This window comes from Lissotriton vulgaris, chromosome 5, assembly GCF_964263255.1.
Source record: "Lissotriton vulgaris chromosome 5, aLisVul1.2, whole genome shotgun sequence".
Taxonomy (NCBI): domain Eukaryota; kingdom Metazoa; phylum Chordata; class Amphibia; order Caudata; family Salamandridae; genus Lissotriton; species Lissotriton vulgaris.
Genome location: NC_141693.1, coordinates 434,251,098 through 434,276,442, shown reverse-complemented (window position 1 = coordinate 434,276,442; position 25,345 = coordinate 434,251,098). Strand labels below are relative to the sequence as shown.

The 25,345-nt window shown below is 43.7% G+C and overlaps 1 protein-coding gene across 3 annotated transcripts in view; it reads left to right on the top strand.

Moving 5' to 3' along the window:
* The window catches only part of PAOX (polyamine oxidase), a 747,166-nt gene that overhangs the window by 133,024 nt on the left and 588,797 nt on the right, over window positions 1-25,345 (top strand). For all 3 annotated transcript variants that reach the window (XM_086921851.1, XM_086921853.1, XM_086921852.1), the window contains one exon: window positions 13,438-13,927. In XM_086921851.1, coding sequence (XP_086777977.1) covers window positions 13,438-13,927 — 490 coding nt within the window. The remainder of the gene's footprint in view (window positions 1-13,437; window positions 13,928-25,345) is intronic.

The window sequence follows — 25,345 nt, the reverse complement described above, 5'->3', positions numbered from 1 at the left end:
ACCGTTGGCACGTCGGAGAGGAAAACGAGGTGACTTGTACTTTTGATTTGGTCTCCGTACTCTTTTTGGTCTTTGCAAAACCTCTTTCTTTTCTCTCAATAGCTCCTTTTGGCTTGTTATCTCATTTACTTGTTCTTCTTGAATTTTGACTTTGTTAATTAATTTGAATTCCTGTCCATCATTTCCTTTAGGCCATTTATCTCCTTTACGTGGTCTCTTATTTTCAGGTTCTACAAGGCCACGTTCCAGTCTCCAAGCTCTCTTTCTTGAGCTTCTTAATTGTGTCTCATCATCACTTTCGTCAGACTCAGTTTCAGATTTTTTATCACTTCCTCTTATTTTGAACGTTATAATGTCTGTTTTATTCACTGAATCTACGTTCTCTTTTGTCAGTTCAGTCACTCTGTTAGGAACTCCTTTATAGCTGGTACTTGGAAGCTCATCCTCATCGTGAGTCTTTTCCTTCTCACCAGTTTCAAGATTTATGTTCCTGCTTCCAGAGTTTTCAAACTGTCCTTCAGGACTTATTTAGCTACCAGTTTCCTTTTTGCTTTGATCAGTATCCAAACTGGTATTAGGCCTCACCAGATCTCGACTTTCAGGTCGATCTTCAGAATCTGGTACTTCAGTGACTTCACTCTCTCCTTCAGATGCTGTACTAGTATCTGATATTTCCAGATGTCGACGAACAGGTCGAGCTCCAGTATCTAGATTTTGGTCTGGTTCACCTTCCGAATCAGAGTCAGTAGTGCTTTCTGCTTCTTCTGTTTGCAAATTTTCAGGCCCAGGCACACGGATTGTGTGGCGGGCATACACCAATCTCTACTCCAGCACACTTGACAGCAGTGGTGCTAATCAGAATAACTTGCCTTGTTCTTCCCCAGCGAGGAATTAGACAGTTTCTTCTCCTGTACACTTTGATCCGAACCCAGTCTCCGGGGACTAGATTATGAGCTGGATGTTTCTCTTTAGTATTTGCGTCAATTCCCACCTGGTGGGTAACAGAAGTCACCACATCAGACAGGTTCTTGCAGTAATCCAGTATGATATAATCATTTATAGCCAACAGTTTATCAACTGGTACAAATGCTTGCCTCATCACTCTTCCCATTAGTATTTCATGAGGACTTAATCCTGTCTTTCTATCAGGTGTACTCCTCGGGGTCATCAGAACAAGTGGCAAAACATAAGGTCATTTTAGTCCAGTGGCCAAACACATTTTCGCAATTCTGTTATTTATTGTTCCATTTACTTGTTCAACTACCCCAGAAGCCTCTGGTCTGTAAGTACAATGTAACCTCTGACGAATGTCTTGTGCTTCACAAATCATCTGAACAAGTTCATTTTGAAAGTGAGTGGAATGATTTCTCTTAACAAAAGTTTTGCGACAGTCACTCCATCATTCCGCATGGTAGGGAAAGCCTCCACCCACCGTAAAAACAGACAAATGATTACAAGTACCTATCGAAGTTGGTTGCAGAGTGGCAACTCTATGAAGTCTACTTGCATTCTGGTAAAAGGACCTCCCTCCCGTTCTATGGTTCCCAAACTCACAACAGTTTTTCTTCTCGGGTTTAGCTGTTGGCACACTAGACATCGCTGACAAAGGCTTCCAGCGATCATTCTGAACTTGGGGTTGTACCAGGTTTGCCTAAACATTCTAATCATAGAATCCCTGCTTATATGGGCTTGACCATGATACATTCGAGCCATGTTAGAGATCATGTTATCAGGCATTACTGGTCTTTCATCTTTATACACCCAAATGTCATCCTCCTCTCTTTGTCTACAACCTGCCTTTAACCAAATGTCTTTTTCTTCCTCACTTGCTTCTTCCTGCATTTGCTTTACTTCCTGCCAAGTTTCAACCACTGTTGTTAGCATTAAAGGACTTGAAACATGTTCTTCTTTTCTGTCCCGATTTATAGATGCAACATTTTTAGCACAATATTTAGCAATGGAGTCAACAAAACGATTGCCTCCAGTAATGTAGTCATCTCCAATTTCTTCAGGCAACTGAATTGCATCAATCAACATTTTCACAAACTCAGCATTTCTAATGGGGGATCCTGCAGAAGTTAAATAACCTCTTTGGGACCACAGTTGACCATAATCATGGACAACCCCAAAGCCATATTGACGGTCAGTCACTATGGTTAATCAAATTTATTTTCCCAGTTCACATGCTCGAATCAAAGCAATCAATTCCGCTACTTGAACAGAAGGAATTCCTTTCAGACAAGATGCTTCTAGGACATCTGCCACTGTACATACAGCATATGCAGTACTTAGAACAGTCATCAGTTCTCAAACATGAGCCATCCACAAACATCACATAGTATGATACAGGTAGTGGTTCAACCTAAATGTCAGGTCTCGGTTTGGTACAATACTCAAGTACATCCAGGCCCTTTCGATCAACTTTATCTTTCCCTTCCACATCCAGAGTATCAGGTAGCAATGTAGAAAGATTCACATTTACACATCTTGTCACTTTCACATTATCTGCACCCAGGATTACTTTCTCATACTTAGTCCTCCTGTTGTTTGTGATAAATTGAGTTTTGGTCCTAGTGAGTAGAATTTCCACCGAATGTGGTACATATACCTCCACTTGATATCCCATCACTATACCTTCACTCTGCTCCAAACTCACACTTGTAGCAGCAACTGCTTTCAGACATCCAGGCAATGCCTTAGCAACTGGATCCAATACAGCTGAAAAATATGCAATGGGCTTTCTCATTTTTCCATGTCTCTGAATCTAAACTGACAATGCACATCCCTCTCGCTCACTGCAATGCAGTTCAAATTCTTTCTCATAATCAGGCATATCTAATGCTGGTGCTTCACATAAACTGGTCTTTAATTTCTGTTTTGTTCAGCTCTATGGGATCTCTCACATCTGCTCTAGTCAATCTTTGTAGTGGTTTTGCAATCAGTGAAAATCCACTAATTTATTCCGACAGTATCCTACCATTCCTAGGAACATTCTGACTTGTCTCTGTGTTTTAGGGGGCTTCATTCCTTGAATTATCCTGATTTTCTCTATGGTAACCTGCCTGATTCCTTTTGCATTCTTGTGACCTAGGTATTGCACTTCCTTCTGACAAAACTGTAATTTTTATGGAGATACTCTATGTCCTCCTTCTGCCAAATGATTCAGCAAAGCAATGGTATCTGAAACACATGCATCTTTGGTTCTTGATGCAACCAATCAAGAACCAAAGTTCATCAATGTATTGAACCAACACAGATTTTCCTGGCATGTCTAGACTCTCCAGTGACTTTTTCAGTAACTGATTAAAAATAGAAGGACTCTCAGTATACCACTGAGGAATTTGGCACCATGCCAAAATTCATTCTCCAAACCGGAATGTAAATATCGGTTGGCTGTCAGGGTGTAATGGAACTGTAAATTATGCATTACATAAATCAATGACTGTATACCATTCTGCATCATGTGGAATTTGATATAGGATTACTGCTGGATTTGGTACAATAGGACAACATGGGAAAACAATTTTGTTTACCTTTCGTAAATCCTGTACTATCCTGAACGTTCGATTTGGCTTTTTCAGTCCCATTATAGATGAATTACATGGACTGCTCATTATTTCTCTCAAAATCCCTTGCTCAATCATTTTATTAATACCAGGGGTTATTCCTTCAATTATCTGTTGTCAATTTGTATTGGGGAGTATTAGGATAATTTACTCCTTCTTTTACAGAAATTTTCACAGACCTCACACCTTTCATTAATCCAATATCTTCTCCTGTAAAGTCCCACACCTCTTCTCTGACTGTTTCTTCTTTTAATTCACCAGGTGTCTTTTTTTCTCGATCAAACATAGGAAACATTCTATTTTACTCTGAATCTATCATTGACATGGTCATTTTATCCAATCTATCTTCATCTGCAGTTTGGAATTCAATGCCATTTGGTCAACAATAGATGGCACAGTTCATTATGCACAGAATGTCCCTTCCAAGTAGGTTAACAGGACTACTGTCACAAACCACAAATCTATGCATCTCCTTAAAATTGCCAATTTCAACCTCAACTGGTTTCAGTAAGGGGTGTTTTAATCTGTCTACTCGCTATACCTATTCCTTGGATAAACTCACCTGAGAGAGGAAGGTACTGAACTTCTACTGATCTAACGTTAGAATGGGTAGCACCTGTGTCCACTAGGAAGGTAACATTGACACCATTCACCTTTCTATTCACAAAAGGACCAGATTGATCTCCCTCTAGAGTTGCGCCAAGCACACACTCCTCCTCCTCTCCTAGGCACCGTCAACAACTTTCATCTGATTCATTCCCATCTGACATCAGCCAGTACTGTGGAATCTCATGCACACGGGTGGTGTGGTACCTGTTCTCTCCCTTAGAATCCTGCATCTGGACTGTATTTCTGTAGATTTACTCTGTTTGGGAGTGGTGGTTGTGGCACCTGACTCTGCTGATTTACTACCTGCTGTTGTGGTGACGATTGCTGATTTACCTCATGCTGCACCTGTAGATTCAATGATGTTTTTTCAGGGTTAACCCTTGGAGGTAACTTACACTCTGTCTTCCAATGCCCTAACTTGCTGCAGTTGTGACATGGTCACTTCTTCTTTGCCTCTTCTAAATTTGCAATTCCTTTCCCTTTATTTGGATTATCTTTTAGTTTAGCCTGGCCTCCATCATTACCGTGGGTTTCTAACTGAGCTCCTTGATGTTCTGCCACCTTCACTTGTGCCCACATAGCTTTTTCTTTAAGCTTTCTTTGCTTAACTTTGAGCTTATCACTGCAATATTTTGCATGCCTCAGGACTTCGTTCACTGAGTAGGACTGCCAACCCATCAGGTTGTGCTTTATCATATCGCCTATCTCCGGTCTTAAACTGAGGACAAACCGATATACAAAATGACTCGTATCCTTTTCACTCAGTTCTTCATATCCACTATACTATTTAAATACTGGGAGCAATCTCTCATAATATGAATGTACTGACTCTTTGGGCTCCTGTAATGTTCTGTCAATCTTTACCCAATCTGTTCCTTTTGGAGGAATTTTATTCTTCTACAATGTTATTACCTGATCATATTTGCGCATTACTTCAGGTCCTGGAGCACCTGTTTTAGTATCCCTTGGATACTAAGCTTTTGGCCAGTCCACAGTTATTTTACATTCAGACCACAAATCTGCTGGTACTACTATATCAAGCAATCCATCTAAATCTTCCCACAATACTTTTGAAACTTTCACAAATCGATCCACTTGTCTATACCATTCTACTGGTTTTTCTCGTAATCTGGGGAAATCACTTGTAAACGACAACATGTCCTGTCGGAACATGTACATAACCTCCTCCTGGTATTTCTCTTATAGGGAACTCATTAACTACATGTTCCTTTTCTTTAACTGGAAACGCCAAGGATGTTTTATCACTGCTTTATTGCCTTTCCTTTACCTATTTGCTTCTCCATCGTTCCACATCTCCCCCCATTTTCTCAGTAACACAATCAATTATTTTATTTGTGTCAACCTTCCGGCAGCATTCAGATTGTCTATATCTTTTTCAGTAAAATCCACTCTATAAGGTTTTTGCTGCATTTAAATTTTTGCAATTTCTATTCCAAGCTCATTCGCTGTTTCTTCTAATCGGTCATGCAGATTTTTAGCTCTCCAGGTAATGCTTTTACACATGAACATTAGTTCATCATCTTGGTAGGTTTTTAACCTTTCAGTTCCAATTGTTCCAATTATTAATTCTTCCAAATCTATTTTTAATCTGACCACATCTAACAATTTAGGTTCTTGATCTTTTAATTGCAATGCTTTAACCCAATCACTTAATTCTTCTGCCGTTGGTCCTGCTGGGGTTCTGGTTAAATCAATTTTATCTGCACTCTTTTCAGGGGTCAATGATTCTGTTTACGCACCCTAAAGGAAACTTGTAAGGAAGACTCTGATTTATATTTAAGTCAGGTGATGTCGTACTACTAGTGTTCCTAACTTCAGACAAATCTGGGTAAACCTTTTCTCTTACTTTTTGTTAACTTTGATTCAAAGGGATTGTTAACAAGGGTTATTTTGTCCTCTGATTCTCAAATACAGGAATTACAGGACCTATTGTTACAGACACAGTTACAGCTTCTATATTTTTAGTGAGTTCATGTATCCTTTCAGTTAATTCATTTGTAGATCGTACAAATTCAGAGGTACTTGGGATTTCTTTAGGTTTCTGCTCTCTTTTATCTGAACTACTTCTAATTTCAGAAAATCGTCTTGGAGTACCAGTAAATCGGGTCTGCATTGGTGGTGCATTTGTAGTCACTACTACAGAACTCGGTTGATATGGAGTGGGTCTTCTATTTAAAATCACCTCCAATACCTCATCCTATGCATCAGTGATCCTATAGCTCTTTTTCTCTGACTCTACATTATTCCTTTTCTCTGTACATTTCCGTCCTACCACCTCATCAACAGTTCTTACTGGATACATTCCATCCCACATATCAGCATTTCTCCATCTTCTCATTCTACTCTCATGAGTTGTTCCCCATAAACCTCTCAACTTACACCTTGGTTCCCTGAACCCTTCAAATCTTTCTCGCTCTTACTCATCCATCTCATCTTCCCATTCTGCCAACGCCTCAAATTGAGTCGGTCTAGGTTTTGGTTCAAGCTTTGTCATTTTCTCTCTCAAATTCTGCAATACCGCAGTACTGAATTAACCTACTTCTGGAAATGCCAGTACTCCATGGTTTTTAGTATATCTTGCCCAATTCTCTAACCAGGTTCAGGTATGATAGCCATTTTTCGTCAGCATATATGATGCAGGCGTTTTAGGCGGAGGAAGCAATTTTCCTTCTCTGGTAACTATTTCCTTGCCCTTTTTAAACAGGTTCTTTAAATTCTTAAACCATGTAGGTTTCTCTCTTTCATCTTCGTAATAGAACTCCATTCTTCTACCGATTTCTAGCTTCAAAACAATCTTACAATCTTCCGCCAACTGCTTCTCTGCACCCTCCTATCACAGCGCTATTCACACTAACGCACCAAACAGAATAGGATATGTCACAATCACTTCAACCAATGCTTATCCAGTCCCTGCTAACACACCAATCAGCGCTCCAAGCGTTTTAGTCACTCGGACCAATCCCAGCGCGACACTTCTGACGCCAGCCCTACTCCTGCTTCTGCTGACCCCTCCTTTACAAAATTTATCGGCACACTGTATTTACACTTTTATACAACTAAAACCAGTTAGTAACCACATAGAACATTTCCATTTGTCTGTTTCACTAAAACCATTTCGACAACCCACTAGACCCTTCGGCACAAGAGACCCAGTCAAGCTTGGCCGCATGTCAACTCGAGCAACGAGTTCCATCTGCCACACACGAAAAGGGACATCTGCTGGACCCAATCTTCAGCAACTGCGATCAGCTTAAAGTGGGCAACATAACCAGACTTCCTTGGTCAGACCACTTTTTAATAGCCTTCAACTGGACCACGAGTAAACCACCCTCCTCTTTATTTACCATAAGAAAAACTCGTAACTGGTCTAAACTCCCCATTGACAACTGGGCACAAGCTCTATGTACCACGAGACCCTCCCTCTCCCAAGACCCAACCTCCAACAACAAAAAATACGAAGAATGGATAACCACCTCTCTGGACCAGGTCCTCCCAGAACACGCACCAAAATCTAAGAGACACAGCAAAACAGCTCCCTGGTACACAGAAGAGCTCAGGAACCATAAACGTCTCTGTAAAAGACAGGAGAGAAAGTGGCGCACTTCATACAATCCTGAAGAAAAAGCCACCTACAGGGAAATGATCAGGAACTATAAATTGGCTATTAAATCTTCGCAAGCTGCCTTCTACAATCTTAAAATAACCACGGCAAAATCCAAATCCAAAGAAATCTACCGCATAGTCAACTCCCTGATCAAACCCCCGCCTCCGGTCACAGATAACAACAATTCACCGACTAAATGCAATGATCTGGCGGAATTCTTCTTCCAAAAAATCAATAAAATTTATCTCTCCTTCCCCAATCCTTCCACTGACTCCCCTGGCCAAAACCCGCACTTGACTTCAAATTCGACCAAGTGCTTGGAGTCTTTTCCCCTGATAACACTGGAAACCGTACAGACACTGGCACAACAAATAAAATCCGGTTCCCCGTGTGACCCTGCCCCCCCAGGCTCACTAAACCTTGCCAGCACTGCTATTTTCCCCACGCTCCTGGAGCTCATGAACTCCTCCATAACCAGTAGGACGGTTCCCTCAACATGGAAGCATGCTATGGTGCGGGCCCTACTGAAAAAACCTTCCCTCGATCCGGCCAACCCCAGTAACTATCGTCCGATCTCGTTACTCCCCTGGGCATCGACAATTCTGGAGAAACATGTCAATACCACTCTGACAATGTTTTTCGAGGAAAACCACCTCCTCGACTCCTCCCAAACAGGTTTTTGTACCAAACATGGGACAGAGACTGCTTTACTGGCTGTGACTGAGGAGGCAAGACGGCTCCTGGATCGAGGAGGATCAGTGGCAGTGATCCTCCTCGATCTAAGTGCAGCATTTGATACGGTACATCACAAAATCTTGCTAACCCGCCTTGCCGACTTAGGAGTGACCGGAGATGCCCTGATATGGTTCAACTCTTTTTTATCCGACAGAACCTTTCAGGTCTTCGACGGCACATCCCGCTCATCCACTCGTCCCCTGGGATGCGGCGTCCCCCAGGGCTCCTCTTTAAGCCCTACGCTCTTCAACGCTTACATGAGGCCACTGGCTGAGGTTGTTCGTCCGCATGGTGTAAAGATCATCTCCTATGCGGACGACACCCAGCTGGTGGTCTCCCTGGCAGAGAAGAGCAGCCTCCAGGCGCCACCAGACCTAGCGGCCTGTCTGGAGGACGTAAAGAAGTGGATGATGAGCTCATGCCTGAAGCTAAACGACGATAAAACTGAGCTGATGATCCTGGGCACAGCCTCCCCGTCTCCATAGAGCCGATCTGGCCATCAAGCATGGGAGTGGCCCCACCCCCCAGAGACAACATCAAAAGCTTAGGTGTCTGGCTTGACAAGTCTCTGAGCCTTAACACACAGGCCACTAAGATCTCAGCCACCTGCTTTGGCCTCCTTAGAGTGATCAAGAAAGTCCTTTCCCCTCCTCTGCTTCGAGGCCAAACAGATAATTATACAGGGCCTCATCCAATCTTGTTTGGACTTTAATAACGCCCTATACTTGGGAGCCCCGGATTACACCCTACAGAAGCTCCAACGCACCCAGAATTGTGCTGCCAGAGCGCTGCTGGGAATCCCCCGGAGGACCTCAGTAAGAACCAGCCTAAAGACCCTGCACTGGTTACCTGTCAAGGACAGAGTAAAATTTAAATCGCTCTGCATCGCCCACCAGACATTCTGGGAAACTGGCCCAGACATCAATCGGCTTCTGATTTCTCCCTACAGGCCCAACAAAACCCTCCGCTCTTCTATAGCATTTCTGGCCGAGATCCCCAGAATTCGCAGAGCCAGAGCAGGAGGACGCTCCTTCTCGTATAACGTTTCCAAACTTTGGAACTCCCTCCCTCTGCAGCTGAGGAACAACCCCAATCTGACTACCTTCTGCAAACAGCTAAAAACCCTGCTGTTTAATGCCTAATAAAGTAACCTCATGAGGGCTCCTTCTGTTTTTAGCGCCTGGACGCCTCAGGGCAGCTGCAGCGCTCTACAAGTCACATTTTCATTTCATTCATTTTCATAGTTTCCTCAAACTCGCAAGAATTCTGTATTTCCAGTAGATAGCGCTAACCTCGTCTCTACCACAGAATTGTAGTTTTGCCGATAAAGTATCAATTCCCTCTACCTTACCCTTCTTTCTAGCTTAGGGGAAAACACTATTACTCTCTCAGGGATAAGTTTTAATCAGAATACTCAATTGATTCCTGTGCTTAAGCCCGAGATTTTATAGGTTGCCTTCACTATACATTCACCACTTTCACACTTAAATCTCTAACTTGTAATATACGACGATATTACCACTTTGAAACAGACTATGTAATGTGCGACTTCACTTGTCACACGTTCCCCTCTGTACGCAGACAGAGTAACCAGCTTCCTACTTCCCAGAAGCCTCAAATTTCTGACAACACATACCGTGATACAGACTCAACATATAATGTTAGTCATAATTTCTGTACATCAACACTCTATTGCCCACATGCATCAAACTCCCGTTTTGCGTTTCCAAATTTGCGATTTTTACTGAATCGCAAATAAGGAATCGCAAAACGGGATGCATTATTGAAAGTGCATAATATTTGCGATTCGGTAAAAATCACAATTTTTACCGAATCGCAAATATTATGCGAATTCAAAATTGCGATTTCGCAATTCCCATTGATTCCTATGGACCAAAAGGCCCATAGGAATCAATGGTAATTGCAAATTCGCAAATTGGAATTCGCAAATGTTGATGCATTCCATGGGTGCAGGGGGGGGTCCAAAGGACCCCCCCCTGCACCCCTGAAATGTATTTTAAAATGGATGTTTCACACACACATGTCCTAAGGACATGTGTGTCTGTAACATGACAGTGTTTAAAATGCAAATTAGAGAATTTTTAACATTTTTCGCAAATTACCACGAGGTTCTACCTCGTGGTAATTTGCACTTGCAATCTTCAAGATCGCAATTTTTTAAAGAATGATGCATTGCATTTAAGGAATCGCAAAATTGCGATTCCTTAAATGCAATCATATTTTAGAAAATCGCAAAATTTGCGATTTTCAACTAAAACCAATGATGCATCTCAAAAAGCATTTTTGAAATCGCAAACGGCCGATTTTAAGGAATCGCACCGTTTGCGACTCCAAAAATGCTTGATGCATGTGGGCATATATACATTAACTTTATCAATCTATACATTGCTTATCCAAACTAACCTATAGCAACCAGACTCCTGCTACCAAGAAAACTGATCCAGCGCTGCTCTCAAACAATCCTCAAACCATCACGAAATACTCAGGAGCTATCACACTTCACTTGTCGGTGAGGCCCATAGCACCGCGAGTTGCTCAGGCACGCAAATCACACTACTTCTGATATCCGCGAAAATCAGAAAACGAGCTTCTGGATAGCGGAGTACCCTAATTCATCAAAAAGTTAAATTCTATACATTATATACAAATGCATTTTAATTAATGTCACCATGGTATTTAGATTTCATAAAACGGCATTAAAGGCACCCCACTGTTTGGTCAATATATCAGCTAGTAAAAGTTAGTTGATGGACAACAAGACCCGCTTAATTCTCCATTTATTTAATTTTTATTTCACTTTAGGTTTTTCTAGCATGACCTTATGCTTGGAAGTTTAATCTTTATTTAGAAAATCTAGTAAAACATTTCTTAAATCACTTCAAGTAAACGATAAAAGTAATTCAATTAGTTTACATTTATTTGCAGAATAGTTCAGAAATTATAAAATTCAAAGACATATTACCCATCTTCTTGGTAAAAAAGAAATCAGGATTAAACAGCAAAGTTCCCAAAGGCAGCCTCTCTATCTTCCTCGATGTTCACCTCCCATCAAGACTCCGTCCTCATCAAAAGTTAAAGTCAGGAAAAATTTCAAAGTCTTTCCACCCAAAAATCGATCAGTGTGACAGCATGTCGTGGTGCGAAAGAAATTCATAGCAAGCATTATTTCTCTCTTCCAAACAGCGTCTTTTATACCCTTTTTCCCTCAACTATCTAACTAAAATGTGAAACTTTCAGGTCCACACTCAATTTCCATTGGTCCATTCGAGGGGCGGATGAAGATCACCTCATGTCCTCATTGTCTAATTTTTTGCCAAGTCACTTCCATAATTTTCATGCGTTCATAGTTGTCCATGTTGCAAAATATAATTTTTGTCCTTATACTGACACTTCGGTCAACTTTCCCAGGCTCACAACTCGGACATTCCATCTTGGCACCATTCTGCTTTTCAGGTCATACTGGGTTTGACATCTGACGGGTATGCTCAGACGTGAGTCCCGTGCTCTCCACACCACTGTAGTCAAGCTATCCTGGCTGATGACAGCTGATAGCCAGAAACCGGTCCTAGGATGCTTGATTCTGGTCCAGGTAAGACATGGCTTGGCAGTTCAGGCTGGACTGTTCCCATGAGGCACAGGGTCAAGGCTGATTTGCATATGGCCATGTCTGAACTGGGGTGGTGTGGAGTGCAAAAAACGGGGTGAATGTATGACATTGGTCTGCATTCTGTCCATCAACTGTTGTTTTTGAACTGGCCTTGACATCAGCAGCCCAGGCACAAGCTGCGCATACATCTCTCGAGTGCAGTCGCGCATGCGTAGAAAGATACTTTCTTGGAGTCTCGCAAAACCTCCATTTATACTTAGGCCGCATAGGCCTTGTCTGGAACTATTATGAAAACAAACACAATTAAACGCTAGATTTTGAAGTAAAGCCCTTCTGTTTACCTCCCCCCATTGTAAGTATACCCTATTAGTATTTACCTAGCCTTTTAAGCTAAATAACGGCGTTGTTTCTTACCATTTCTCCTCCGTTTTTGCCACAATTAATACTTACAATAAACATGCATGCATAGCTTGGTTAATTTAAAGCGTTATCGCACTATATGATTATGACAATTCACAAGATTAATGTATTATGATCTGCAACACAAGCAAATAAGTATCCCACGTGTACTTTTCTGTGCGTGTGTTTTTTCTTTCTGTTGGTTAGCTAACTTTACTCGATTGGCACATATTATGGTTATGAGAAAATGATTTTACGAGGGGTATACAAAATGTTTTGCTAGAGCCTCGCTCCATCAGGGGCATTGTTATTGGAACGTATCTCACGTTATGAATGTATTTTAATGTCAATAACTCAGATTAAAACTTAAACATGTGTGTCCATTAGTTGAATTGAATAACGTTATAAGCTTTAACTGATCAGTGAAATGCCAAACAACTACCAATAATTGGAATGTTTTGCTCCTTCTGGCCGCACCTCTAACTGTGCTCACTGACCCTATCCTCTGGGTTTCCCCCCCACTCCGACCACTGTGTAGAACGTTGAGTGTGGGTGCTGTGAAAATGTGATGATGCATGTAATGCTTTTGTTGGTTGGATGTGGGGCGAGGGTGCGTGTGTGCGTGTGTGTGTCAGTCAGTCAGTCACACCAGGCAGTTATGTACAGTTGGAGGGTGAATGATGGCCTAACATGACCCATCGGACTGTGTCTGTAACCGGAGGGCCTAGCATGAAATCAATAACTTTATTCCTACCAGGGTGGCTGCATCCTCCAGTATGAATACCCTGCCCCCAAAATACAACCCCCAGTTTAACCAATTGCATTTCTCCAGTTTCATGCCGCCTTGTGTAACTCGGATTCTCCTTTTCTTTTAGGCAAGGGAGTGGTGGAGATCGGTGCTCATTGGATTCATGGTCCCTCAGATGGGAACCCTGTATTTCACGTGGCTTCCAGATATGGATTACTGCATGAGTCAGCGCTAACGGAAGAGAATAAACGTGTGGAGATGGGGGGGCACCAACCATTTCCCTCAGTCTCTTATTCAAGTTCGGGAAAGGTAATTGGAGTAGAATTATTGGAGACCGTGAGCAGCTTCTACTCCAAGATTTGGAACGAGGCACGGGAGTTCCTCCATGGGGATGTGCCCCTTTCAGTTAGTGTTGGGGAGTACATGAAGAAAGAGATTGCACACCACTCCAGTGAGTGGGGAGATGATCTTTTAACCAAGCAACTGAAGCTGGCAATGCTTAACACGTTACTGAAGCTCGAGTGCTGTATTTCTGGAACTCATAGCATGAATGACGTGGCACTCAGACCATTTGGGGAGTACGAGTCGCTCCCAGGACTGGACTGTATCTTCACTGAGTAAGTGTTTTTGCCATTCCTTAAAGACTAGTTTATAGGAATTATGATATGGGGGAACCTAGGAGGTCTCAGTAAAGTGTATGGTTAAATGCTTTATCTTGCAGTAGAAATCAGAACTGATGGGGCCAACTGACTTGGAAAACGTTGCGCAAAAGCTTTTAGGGTTCATATCACATGGGGTAACAGCAGAAGTAGTAAACATGAATGGTATCTGAATGTTATCTGATTTTGTGGGACTTCTGAGCTGCTCTCATAGATTAGCAACTTTCCATTCTCCGTTCCTTTTTGATCCACATTTCTCAGAGCATGCCAGTTGAAAGATCATACACACTGCATTGAGTTGCATTTTTACAGCATGCTCTATTGGTGTGTAGGCCCTGTTGATCCTTTCTTACATCATCCTCTACTCTCTCATAACTCCCTACTAATACGTGTGTCACAGAATGCTATGAGGTTCTGTAATTTTTTTTATTAGAATCCCTAGAGAGAACAAGCATTTGCAAGGCAATAGGCCTCGCATTTGCAAGAGTTTAAGCTACTAGCATTGCAAATGACAATGCCTTTTATTTGTTTTAAAAACCAAAACATACATAAAAGACATTGTAATTTACAATGCGAATAGCTTAAACTCGCGTACATGAAAGACCTATTGCATTGTAAAGGCTTGTTGTCTTTTGAACCTTTTTTAGGTCGAGGGACCTATAAGCTTCCGGTCCGGAGATTTAATGTTACTTAGTAGGGCTTTAGAACCCGCCTCCCTGCCCTGTCTCTCCTCCATTGGCTGGCTTCCTAAACGGAGGCCAGCCATTGGAGGAGAGATGCGTCACTCCGATTTAGCCCCGTCTTTTTCGGATTTGGGGGCGTAAGTTTTGCTGTTCTTTAGACAGTGACGTTGTCTGTCACTCAAAACAGCAAAACCACGCCCCCGAATCCAAAAAATTCGGAAGCTGGCGGGCGCCATTTTTTTTTCTCTTCTGCCGGTGAGGATCGTCTTGGTCTTGTTTTACTTGTTCTTGTTCATTCTGGAAACCGGGGTAGATTTATTTTTTATCAAGAGTAAATTTAGTTTATCAGTGGTAATGGGTAGAGTACACGCAAAATAGATAATCTGTTGGAGTTACCATTGGATGAGAAAATGTTGCCGACTGCATCTGCGTTAGAACTGTAATTTTCGCCACCACGCATGCGCACCGGCCACCACTGCATTTGTGTACTCCCCCTTGTTGACCTGGCATTTTCTCTCTTTGAAGTACAACCATAAAAGCCCAGTTATATCCTACGAGGCCCACATCCATAATGGCAGACATAGTATGAAGTCTACTCTGGAAGCCATCTGACTTTGATGCTATAGTAGTGTCGCTATTGTTGTCGATAATGCTCTGATATCCCATTTAGTGTGACGAAGGAGGCTCCAACTAGTGCAGAATGCACTCGCCTCCGGCACTAAAAAGTTTGAACATATCTCCTGGGTGTCCGGCGATCTTGACTGAACCCGAGATCAGGGCACTAGAGCCCGCGGTCCTCCACTTCCGGCGAGTGGGGCAACAGCAACAGCCCAACGGAGAAGGATCCCGGAGGTTGGCACCAACAACATGGCTCTCCTTCAAGAACACGTCTGTCCTTCGGCAACTAATGCACGCCGAGTCTCTTATCTGCTGCGAGTCGCTTTTAAGTCCAGCATTTTTTTTTAAGTATTCTGTTTGAGAAGGGGCCTCTTGCCTTAATTATAAAAAACACACAATGATGTTATTCAAGTTGAAAACATGAAATGCAGCTAGCATCTTTCAAGTTCATCATGTCTGCAGATGCTGGGACGACCAAGCGCGCGCACACGCACGTCGAGAGCTCGTGCAGTTGTCCCCTGGCTCGCAGCTGTGTGTTGTAGTGGAAGCTCGCGCTGTTTCACAACTCTTGGAGAGCTGGCGTGGTACCACAGGCAGCGGGTGCTCGCGCCATCTGGTTCCCAAGAGGCAGCAGAAGGAGAAGAGTCTTCGTATCAGGGGCCGGGTTCTGCTGAGAAAGCGGTAAGCATGTTCAAGAAACTTGTCTTGTTTTACGGATTATCCGAGTACAGGCCTGAACTTGGCTCCAGCGGGCCTAACCCCGTCATGTGCCCGGCTCGCATGTGAGACATTGAGGGGATGGGACGAGAGGCGAGCCTTTTAATCATGTCTGACAACCATATGGTCCTGTTTTGTTTTTTTTCCAGCCTGGAGGCATAAACTCACCCTCTTTGTTTTATAAAGCCATAATTATCTGCTTGCGGTACTTGAAAACGACTCGGGTTGCTCTGACATCTAGGCACATCCCAGCAGCTAAATGAATAATTCCATGCCAGCTGAGTCAGGCATCCTTCGGAAATGCTGGGGAATAGGCTTTTATTCTCGCTTGCTTGCCGTGGCTTATCTCGAGCTTGCAAACAGCCCACCACACGCCCCTTAACGATTCACCTTTGTTGCGCTGCGAGCACGCTTTTGAGGTAACTGTCGGCTTCGCCGATGCTTGTTTTTGTTGGATTGTTTGCTTCAGGAAGTCGATGCGATTTGGCGCGATGCAGTCACTGTGCGTGGTGGAGCCAACGGTCCTTGCCAAGCGTCGCTCTGCACAGCTACCTCCTGCCTTTCCATTAGCAGGCACCCTCTGTGTTGTCTGTACTTGACTAAACACCAGAGAAGCTATGAATGAACACACGCTGTTCGTTCGCAATGAGGTAGTTTTACCTTTTCGTTGAAAACTACCTATCAGGTTTACCTGCACTAACCCAGGACACCTTACCAGTTGAAGGGTCATGTGCTCACAGATGCATGTGCTCACCTTTAAGCGGGTTGTAGTACTCTTCAGTGCACACTCACCTTTGAATAGGCCGTCTCATTGTTTGAGAACCGAGATGGCAAGTTGTGGAAATGTAGGTGACTTTTTTTGACGTTTTTCAATTCAGTTCATTGCGTTTACAAATTGATATTGTAATCCTCAAGAGAGTGCCAGTGTTCGTATTTCTTCTTCTTTAAAATGTATTACATTTTACCCACACTGGGTCGAATGTTGTGATCTCCTTAGAGTCCTCGGGCTATAACAGTTGTGAAAGCCGGTTATCATGGTTACACACCCTTGTCGATGGTTCAGGCCTGTAACTCTATCTCGGGCCCATCATTCATTATTGCCCTCAGCAGCAATCTCTACTGCTTAATAACTCTTCTTTCTCTTTGGAAACTATTATACTGCCTAATAATGATTTGTCTATCTAAATATTTATTAACTTACAGTTGCGTAATGACCCATTTTTGCTTACTTAATATGTGTGCACATTTTGAAAAAATATAGTGCTTTGCTGGATATCTAGCCTTGTGTTGCAGAACCTAGGCTCAGTATTTGCAGGAAGGCGTGTAGTGTCATTGAAACAGTGCTGCCTTTGGACTATTTAACAATATATTTGACTTGCACTGTTTATATCACTCATAGTTCCATCTCAGTCTGTCTGGCCTCCCCTCAACTCCATTTTCACTGTCTCTCTTTCTATCTATGTCATCCACTATTCTCTATCCTTTTTGTTCCCCTCTCATATCTACCTCATTCTCAACTCAATCTTTGCATCTCTCCACCCTTTCCATAGCTCCATCTTCAGTCTGTCACCCCCCCCCCCCCAACCCCTAGCACGCTCTGGCATCTACCTTTTCCGTTGTATTTACCACCATCAGGCCTCTTCAGAACTTTCCGTCCAAGATTTTCAATACAATAGATCATGGAGCAAATCCTCATCTTGAATGGGCATATAAACATGTTTTTGTAGAAAACAGTGAGCATATAAACATATGTGTTTTGTAGACATAGAATAGTTAACAGCACAACACATGAACTATTTATATGCTTAGAGTGAAACCACAAAAAAGCTGGTCTGCATATAGAAATTCAACATGGAAAATGCCTTCCTATTTGTAAGGCACTGTGAAGGAAGCACATTACTGTTATCTGAAGAAATGATTTTGGGCACATAAGTGATGTGTGTCAAGACTAGGTCTTAAGTTAACAGATTTCTTGGAGAAATGTTGCATGCATTTTGTATTCCCACTGCAGGTGGACAAGACTTTGTTAGTGAGAGAATCTTTGTTCCTAGTAGATGAGGAGGTATGTAAAGCTGCAACTGGTATGAAAAAATGAGATAAGATGGAAGGAGAATTATCATGGGACAAGGAGACGAGACAGAAGACGGCTGGAGTAACGATTTATGAGAACAGCAAGGCGGTGTATAGAAACCAGTGTGCTCTGATAGTATGGAAATTTACTGCTTACAGTTTGTGGAAAGTCCTTTGGATATGACTGATGCTATGATGTAACGTGGTGAGGGATAGTTGATATTCTGACTTAGGACACCTTGAGGTACAGATCTCTGCTTTGGTTAGTGTGGCTTTATGCAACTTGACCCATGTTGGAGTTTCTTCTACGGAGGACTCTCACAGCTGACACCGTTCTAAATTTGCCTTAATTTAAATCTGTCTGTTTGTGTGGCTCTGTCTGTTTGTGTGGCTCTGTCTGTCTGTGTGTGCCGCTTTTTTTGTAGGTGGCTCTATGTGTGGGTGGCTCTGTGTGTGTGTGTGTGTGTGTGTGTAGGTGGCTGTGTGTGTGGGTGTCTCTGTGTGTGTGTGTGGGTGGCTCTATGTGAATGACTGCTTGGGTGGCTCTGTATGTGTGTGTGCACGTGGCTCTCTCTGTGTGTGCACGTGGCTCTGTCTGTGTGCGCGTGGCTCTGTCTGTGTGCGCGTGGCTCTGTCTGTGTGTGCGCGTGGCTCTGTCTTGTGTGCACGTCGCTCTGTCTGTGTGTGCGCGTGGCTCTGTCTGTGTGTGCGCGTGGCTCTGTCCGTTAGTGCGCGTGGCTCTGTCTGTGTGCGGGTGGCTCTCTGTGTGTGCGCGTGGGTCTCTGTGTGTGCGCGTGGCTCTCTGTGTGTGCGCGTGGCTCTCTGTGTGTGCGCGTGGCTCTCTGTGTGTGCGCGTGGCTCTCTGTGTGTGCGCATGGCTCTCTGTGTGTGCACGTGGCTTTCTGTGTGTGCACGTGGCTCTCTGTGTGTGCGCGTGGCTCTCTGTGTGTGCGCGTGGCTCTGCGTGTGCGCGTGGCTCTGGCTGTGTGTGCGTGGCTGTGTGTGGCTCTGTGTGTGTGTGCGCGTGGCTCTGTGTGTGTGCGCTGCTCTATGTGTGTGTTTCAGAAAAGGGGGTGGTGATGAACAGAGTGTCTGAATTAAGCAGACCACTCTTACCCAGTCCAAAGATCAGGGCTTTATCCATCACCGTTTTTTAGCTCACTGCACCATCCCAGCTCCGAACTTGGCTGTATGCAAATTAGTCTGACCCTGGCCCAGTGCATCATGGGAACAGGGCAGACCAAACTACCAAGCCAATTCTTATACTGGGAAGGAAACAAGCTACCGGGGACCGGTTTCTGGCATTTCAGCCGTCTTCGGCCCGGCTTGCTTGAATCCTGATGGTGCAATGAGCTAGGGACTCACATCTGAGTATACCCTTCCACGCTTATGGTGGACAAAAATGATTCAGAAAAGGGGGTGGTGATAAACAGAGTGTCTGAATTAAGCAGACCACTCTTACCCAGTCCAAAGATCAGGGCTTTATCCATCACCGTTTTTTAGCTCACTGCACCATCCCAGCTCAGAACTTGGCTATATGCAAATTAGTCTGACCCTGGCCCAGTGCATCATGGGAACAGGGCAGACCAAACTACCAAGCCAATTCTTATACTGGGAAGGAAACAAGCTACCGGGGACCGGTTTCTGGCATTTCAGCCGTCTTCGGCCCGGCTTGCTTGAATCCTGATGGTGCAATGAGCTAGGGACTCACATCTGAGTATACCCTTCCACGCTTATGGTGGACAAAAATGATTCAGAAAAGGGGGTGGTGATAAACAGAGTGTCTGAATTAAGCAGACCACTCTTACCCAGTCCAAAGATCAGAGCTTTATCCATCACCGTTTTTTTAGCTCACTGCACCATCCCAGCTCAGAACTTGGCTATATGCAAATTAGTCTGACCCTGGCCCAGTGCATCATGGGAACAGGGCAGACCAAACTACTAGCCAATTCTTATACTGGGAAGGAAACAAGCTACCGGGGACCGGTTTCTGGCATTTCAGCCGTCTTCGGCCCGGCTTGCTTGAATCCTGATGGTGCAATGAGCTAGGGACTCACATCTGAGTATACCCTTCCACGCTTATGGTGGACAAAAATGATTCAGAAAAGGGGGTGGTGATAAACAGAGTGTCTGAATTAAGCAGACCACTCTTACCCAGTCCAAAGATCAGGGCTTTATCCATCACCGTTTTTTAGCTCACTGCACCATCCCAGCTCAGAACTTGGCTATATGCAAATTAGTCTGACCCTGGCCCAGTGCATCATGGGAACAGGGCAGACCAAACTACCAAGCCAATTCTTATACTGGGAAGGAAACAAGCTACCGGGGACCGGTTTCTGGCATTTCAGCCGTCTTCGGCCCGGCTTGCTTGAATCCTGATGATGCAATGAGCTAGGGACTCACATCTGAGTATACCCTTCCACGCTTATGGTGGACAAAAATGATTCAGAAAAGGGGGTGGTGATAAACAGAGTGTCTGAATTAAGCAGACCACTCTTACCCAGTCCAAAGATCAGGGCTTTATCCATCACCGTTTTTTAGCTCACTGCACCATCCCAGCTCAGAACTTGGCTATATGCAAACTAGTCTGACCCTGGCCCAGTGCATCATGGGAACAGGGCAGACCAAACTACCAAGCCAATTCTTATACTGGGAAGGAAACAAGCTACCGGGGACCGGTTTCTGACATTTCAGCCGTCTTCGGCCCGGCTTGCTTGAATCTTGATGGTGCAATGAGCTAGGGACTCACATCTGAGTATACCCTTCCACGCTTATGGTGGACAAAAATTATTCAGAAAAGGGGGTGGTGATAAACAGAGTGTCTGAATTAAGCAGACCACTCTTACCCAGTCCAAAGATCAGGGCTTTATCCATCACCGTTTTTTAGCTCACTGCACCATCCCAGCTCAGAACTTGGCTATATGCAATTTAGTCTGACCCTGGCCCAGTGCATCATGGGAACAGGGCAGACCAAACTACCAAGCCAATTCTTATACTGGGAAGGAAACAAGCTACCGGGGACCGGTTTCTGGCATTTCAGCCGTCTTCGGCCCGGCTTGCTTGAATCCTGATGTGTGTGTGTGTGGCTCTGTGTGTGTGTGTGTGTGTGCGTGGCTCTGTTTGTGTGTGTGTGTGTGTGTGTGTACGGCTCTGTCTGTGTGTGTGGCTCTGTGTCCGCAAATACTCTCTACTACTCTCTAATGCTCACCTATTGCCATTGTAAATGACAATACAATTTATTTATGTTTTTTGAAAAAAAAGAAAAAAATGTCATGAGCAATCCCAATACCTTTAATAATGCCGAGACCATTGCATTGTAAATGCTTGTTTCTCTCTCTGTGCCGAGGCTGCACCAGGTATTGCAGTACCTCCAGGAATGGTGCACTTCCTTACCCGGGGATAACAATGTTGTTTAAACAAAGAGAAGACAAACTCTGTAAAGTGGTGCTAATGTGTGTGGTTGTGAGTAACACCTATCTGGCCACTTTGTGACCACTAAGGAGGAGGAGCGAGACAGAGAAAGAAGGAAAGGCAATAAGTGGAAGAAAGAGAGAGGGGGGAGCAGCTGGTAGCAGCAAAGCAGGAGACGTGAACACTTGTTTAAAGAAACACGAGAAAACAAAAGTAGCGCTTCACTGGTAAACTGTTAAGTGTTGCTAATGTGTGTGGTTGTGAATAAAAGCAATTTGACCACTTTACGACCACTCAGGAGGAGCGAGACAGAGAGAAGGAGAGGCAATACCTAGAAGAGAGAGAGAGAGAGGGGGGGGGGGGCACTGCTAGCGGCAAAGCAGAAGTGAACACTAGTGTTTAAAGAAACATGATAAAAGGAAAGTAATGCTTCATTGGAAAACTCTGTGAAGTGTTGCTAATGAATGTGGTTGTAAATATAATCAATCTGGAACCTTTTTGTATTTTGACCCTTTTTTGTGTCTGGCCTAAGGCTGCACCGCGTCTTATTGACCCTTTATTCTGAAGGTATTTCTATAGCATATAATGCATTAATAGTGGCCTGGCGCTTGTTTTGCACCACGAGTGTTGGGTGACATTGTAAACAAGATGGGATCGATAATAGATCCTGAATGAGGTAGAAACAGCACGAGGCTGCTGTCTGAAGTGTGCCCGGACACCACAGTTGGAAAACCTCTGCATAATTATTTATTTATAGCGCCAACCAGACCATCAGGTATAGCAGCGCTTCAGATAATAGAATTAAGAGACGTGAAAATAACAAGCTATAAAGTATATCAAAGAAACATGCAAAGTAACAGTTCATGTGTTAGGAATATGCAGAGAGGTACGGTTTACATTTATCCGCGAGAAACTGTCTCCCTGCCCCACCCCCACTCTTGAGAGGTCCCCATGTATGTGTATGCATATTTGTGCATGTATGAGAGCAGAGAAGGCAGTATGTGAGAACGTGTGGGATAAAACAAAAGAAGAAGCCGCAGAGGAAAATAGTTACTGGATTAGAAATAGCGAGATTTAATTAAAACCACCCGAATCTCGTTTTTGAAATAAAAAAAATTACAAAGATAAAAGAAAGATGTTTATTTTACTGGTAGCCTAACAAATCAATACCAGGGCCCGGCGGCATCTGTATAAACACGTTACCATTAACAACTGGCGCTAGAAGAACAGAACACATTGTTACTCAGTCAGGCGTGTTCTCAAAGCGTTGGTACTGCATCCTTTTTTAATAAGCAACATCAGGCTATTTACGTTTTGTTTTACGTAATCGCTATTATTCTCACATTTTGCAACAGTGTTTTTTAGGTCTCGACCTCTGCCAATGCGCTTGCGCATTGCAGATGTCGAGATCTATAGGAGTTGAAACAAACTCTTTGAACAAGCGCGGATTACGTGCAGTTCATGTGATGCGCGTGCACGTCAAACCCATCAGCCTCGAACCAGACTTCAATGAAATGCATCGTTCCCTCCCATTTGCTCGCTCCCCCCACTCGCTCGCTCCCCTGCCCCCCATCACACAACCATTACACCATTTGTGCCTCGCATTCCCCCCCACCAGGCTACAAAGGAATGCCTCCCGCCCCTGACTCACTAGATGCTTCCGAGGGTAAGAGGTTTTTTGTTTACCTTTCAATGTAAAATACGCTTCACAGTTAACCTTCAACCCCATCAGCCCTTTCGCAACACTTCAGCCCGGTCCCTCCCTAATCCAGAGTTAACCTGTTTAGCACCATCTTGTTCTGAAGAGTTGCTGAATTTGCTTTCTGGAGTAGCGCTTTCTGTTGGGAGAAATGGAAGCTTGGAAGGTTGCGTTTCATGTTCGGCGTCCACTCCTCACGCACCTCAGCGGAAATTTCATTATAGCTTCGTATCCAACTACTGTGCGTTTCACACAATCCTTTTACGAGCATTATGTGCGCTTTTTTTGCTAACGTTCGTTTTTAATCAACCTTGTATGTCTCCTCACGGCCGCACCGCATACATTTCATGTGTAAATGTATGTTCTCGTGTCACCAGAGCGCATAAACATTCATTCTTGCGAATTGTTATTTGCGAAATGTCATTTGCAGTTTACTTTACGTAGTACTCATTCACATTCCTCATGGGCTCCGCTTAACTGGACAGCAATTCATGCTTGGGCTACATTATCTGCGAGGCTTTTATTTACTACAATCAACCTTTTATGCCTCCTCACGGCCGAGCCGCACTTCATAGGCAGCTCGATTTACTTCTCCGGACAACGCAGGGCTCCCCGGCTGTGCCCATTAACTTAACTAGTCAAGCGAGAACAGCATTTAGCGGATGTCCGCCGAACGTAGCATGTGCACGTTTCTGGCCTCGAAGCTGGTCTTACCCTGAACACGCTCAGCGTTCCGTTTGCAAGCCTGCTTAGTGGTGTATCTGAATCTGTAGGGTAGATTTTGTTATTTCTTTTGGTTTGTATTGCATTAATCTTGCTGCTCTATGCTGGTAGAATTGCTGGTGTTGCGCCCCTCAACGCCACAGCACCACTTATTGCCACAGCACCACTCAATGCCACAATACCACTCAACGCCACAGCACCACTCAGCGCACACCATCCCTCAACGCCACAGAATCACTCAATGCCACAGCATCTCTCAAAGCCACAGCATCACTCAGCACTTCTCAACGCCACAGCACCACTCAACGCCACAGCATCACTCAGCGCAACAGAATCACTCGGCACCACTGAATGCCACAGCACCCCTCAACGTCACAGCACCCCTCAACGTCACAGCACCCCTCAACGTCACAGCACCCCTCAACGCCACAGCACCCCTCAACGCCACAGCACCACTCAACGCCACAGCACCACTCAGCACACAGCATCCCTCAACGCCACAGCATCACTCAATGTCACAGCATCACTCAATGTCACAGCATCACTCAACGCCACAGCATCACTCAACGCCACAGCATTACTCAAGGCCACAGCATCACTCAATGCTACAGCATCACTCAATGTCACAACATCACTCAACGCCACAACATCACTCAGCACCAGTCAACGCCACAGCACCACTGAATGCCACAGCATCATTCAGCACCACTGAACGCCACAGCATCACTCAACACCCCTGAAGGCCACAGCATCACTCAGCACCACTGAAGGCCACAGAATCACTCAGCACCACTGAACGACACAGAATCACTCTGTGCAGCCATTCAACAACAACTGGTTCTGATATATGTTCTCTCAATGTTTCAAGCTTTATTACAAATGTTACAAAAAGATGTCAATATTTCACTGCTGTTCTTGGATTTTCATCACAATAAAATACAATGAACATAATCTTCCCAAAAGTTATTTACAAAAATGTAAGCTATTGCCATTATAAATTAGAATAACTTTTATTTAAGTATTAATTATTAAAAAAAATAAAAGCCATTGTTATTTGTAACATTAATACATCTAAGTCATGTAAATACAACACATATTGCATTACAAATGCTATAGGTGTCACGTTTGCGAAAGTTAAAAATATTGTCATTGTAAATGACAATGCTATTAATTACGCTATTTCCAAAACCAACACATAAATAAAATGTTTGTCATTTACAATACCAATAGATTAAACTTTCCTAATGCGAGACCTATTGCATTGCAAATGCTTGTTTAGTATTGTACAGTTTGCAACCAAAGTGCACTTTGCAGAAATTGCTGAACATGTTTATTAAATATTCACGGAGCTACCGGAAATACTAATGACCACTAGCAAATCCTATTAATGATCCAAAATTATAAATTCAAACCTTGAACATTTTCACGAACAGTGTGATTGCCAGGGAAGTTGAG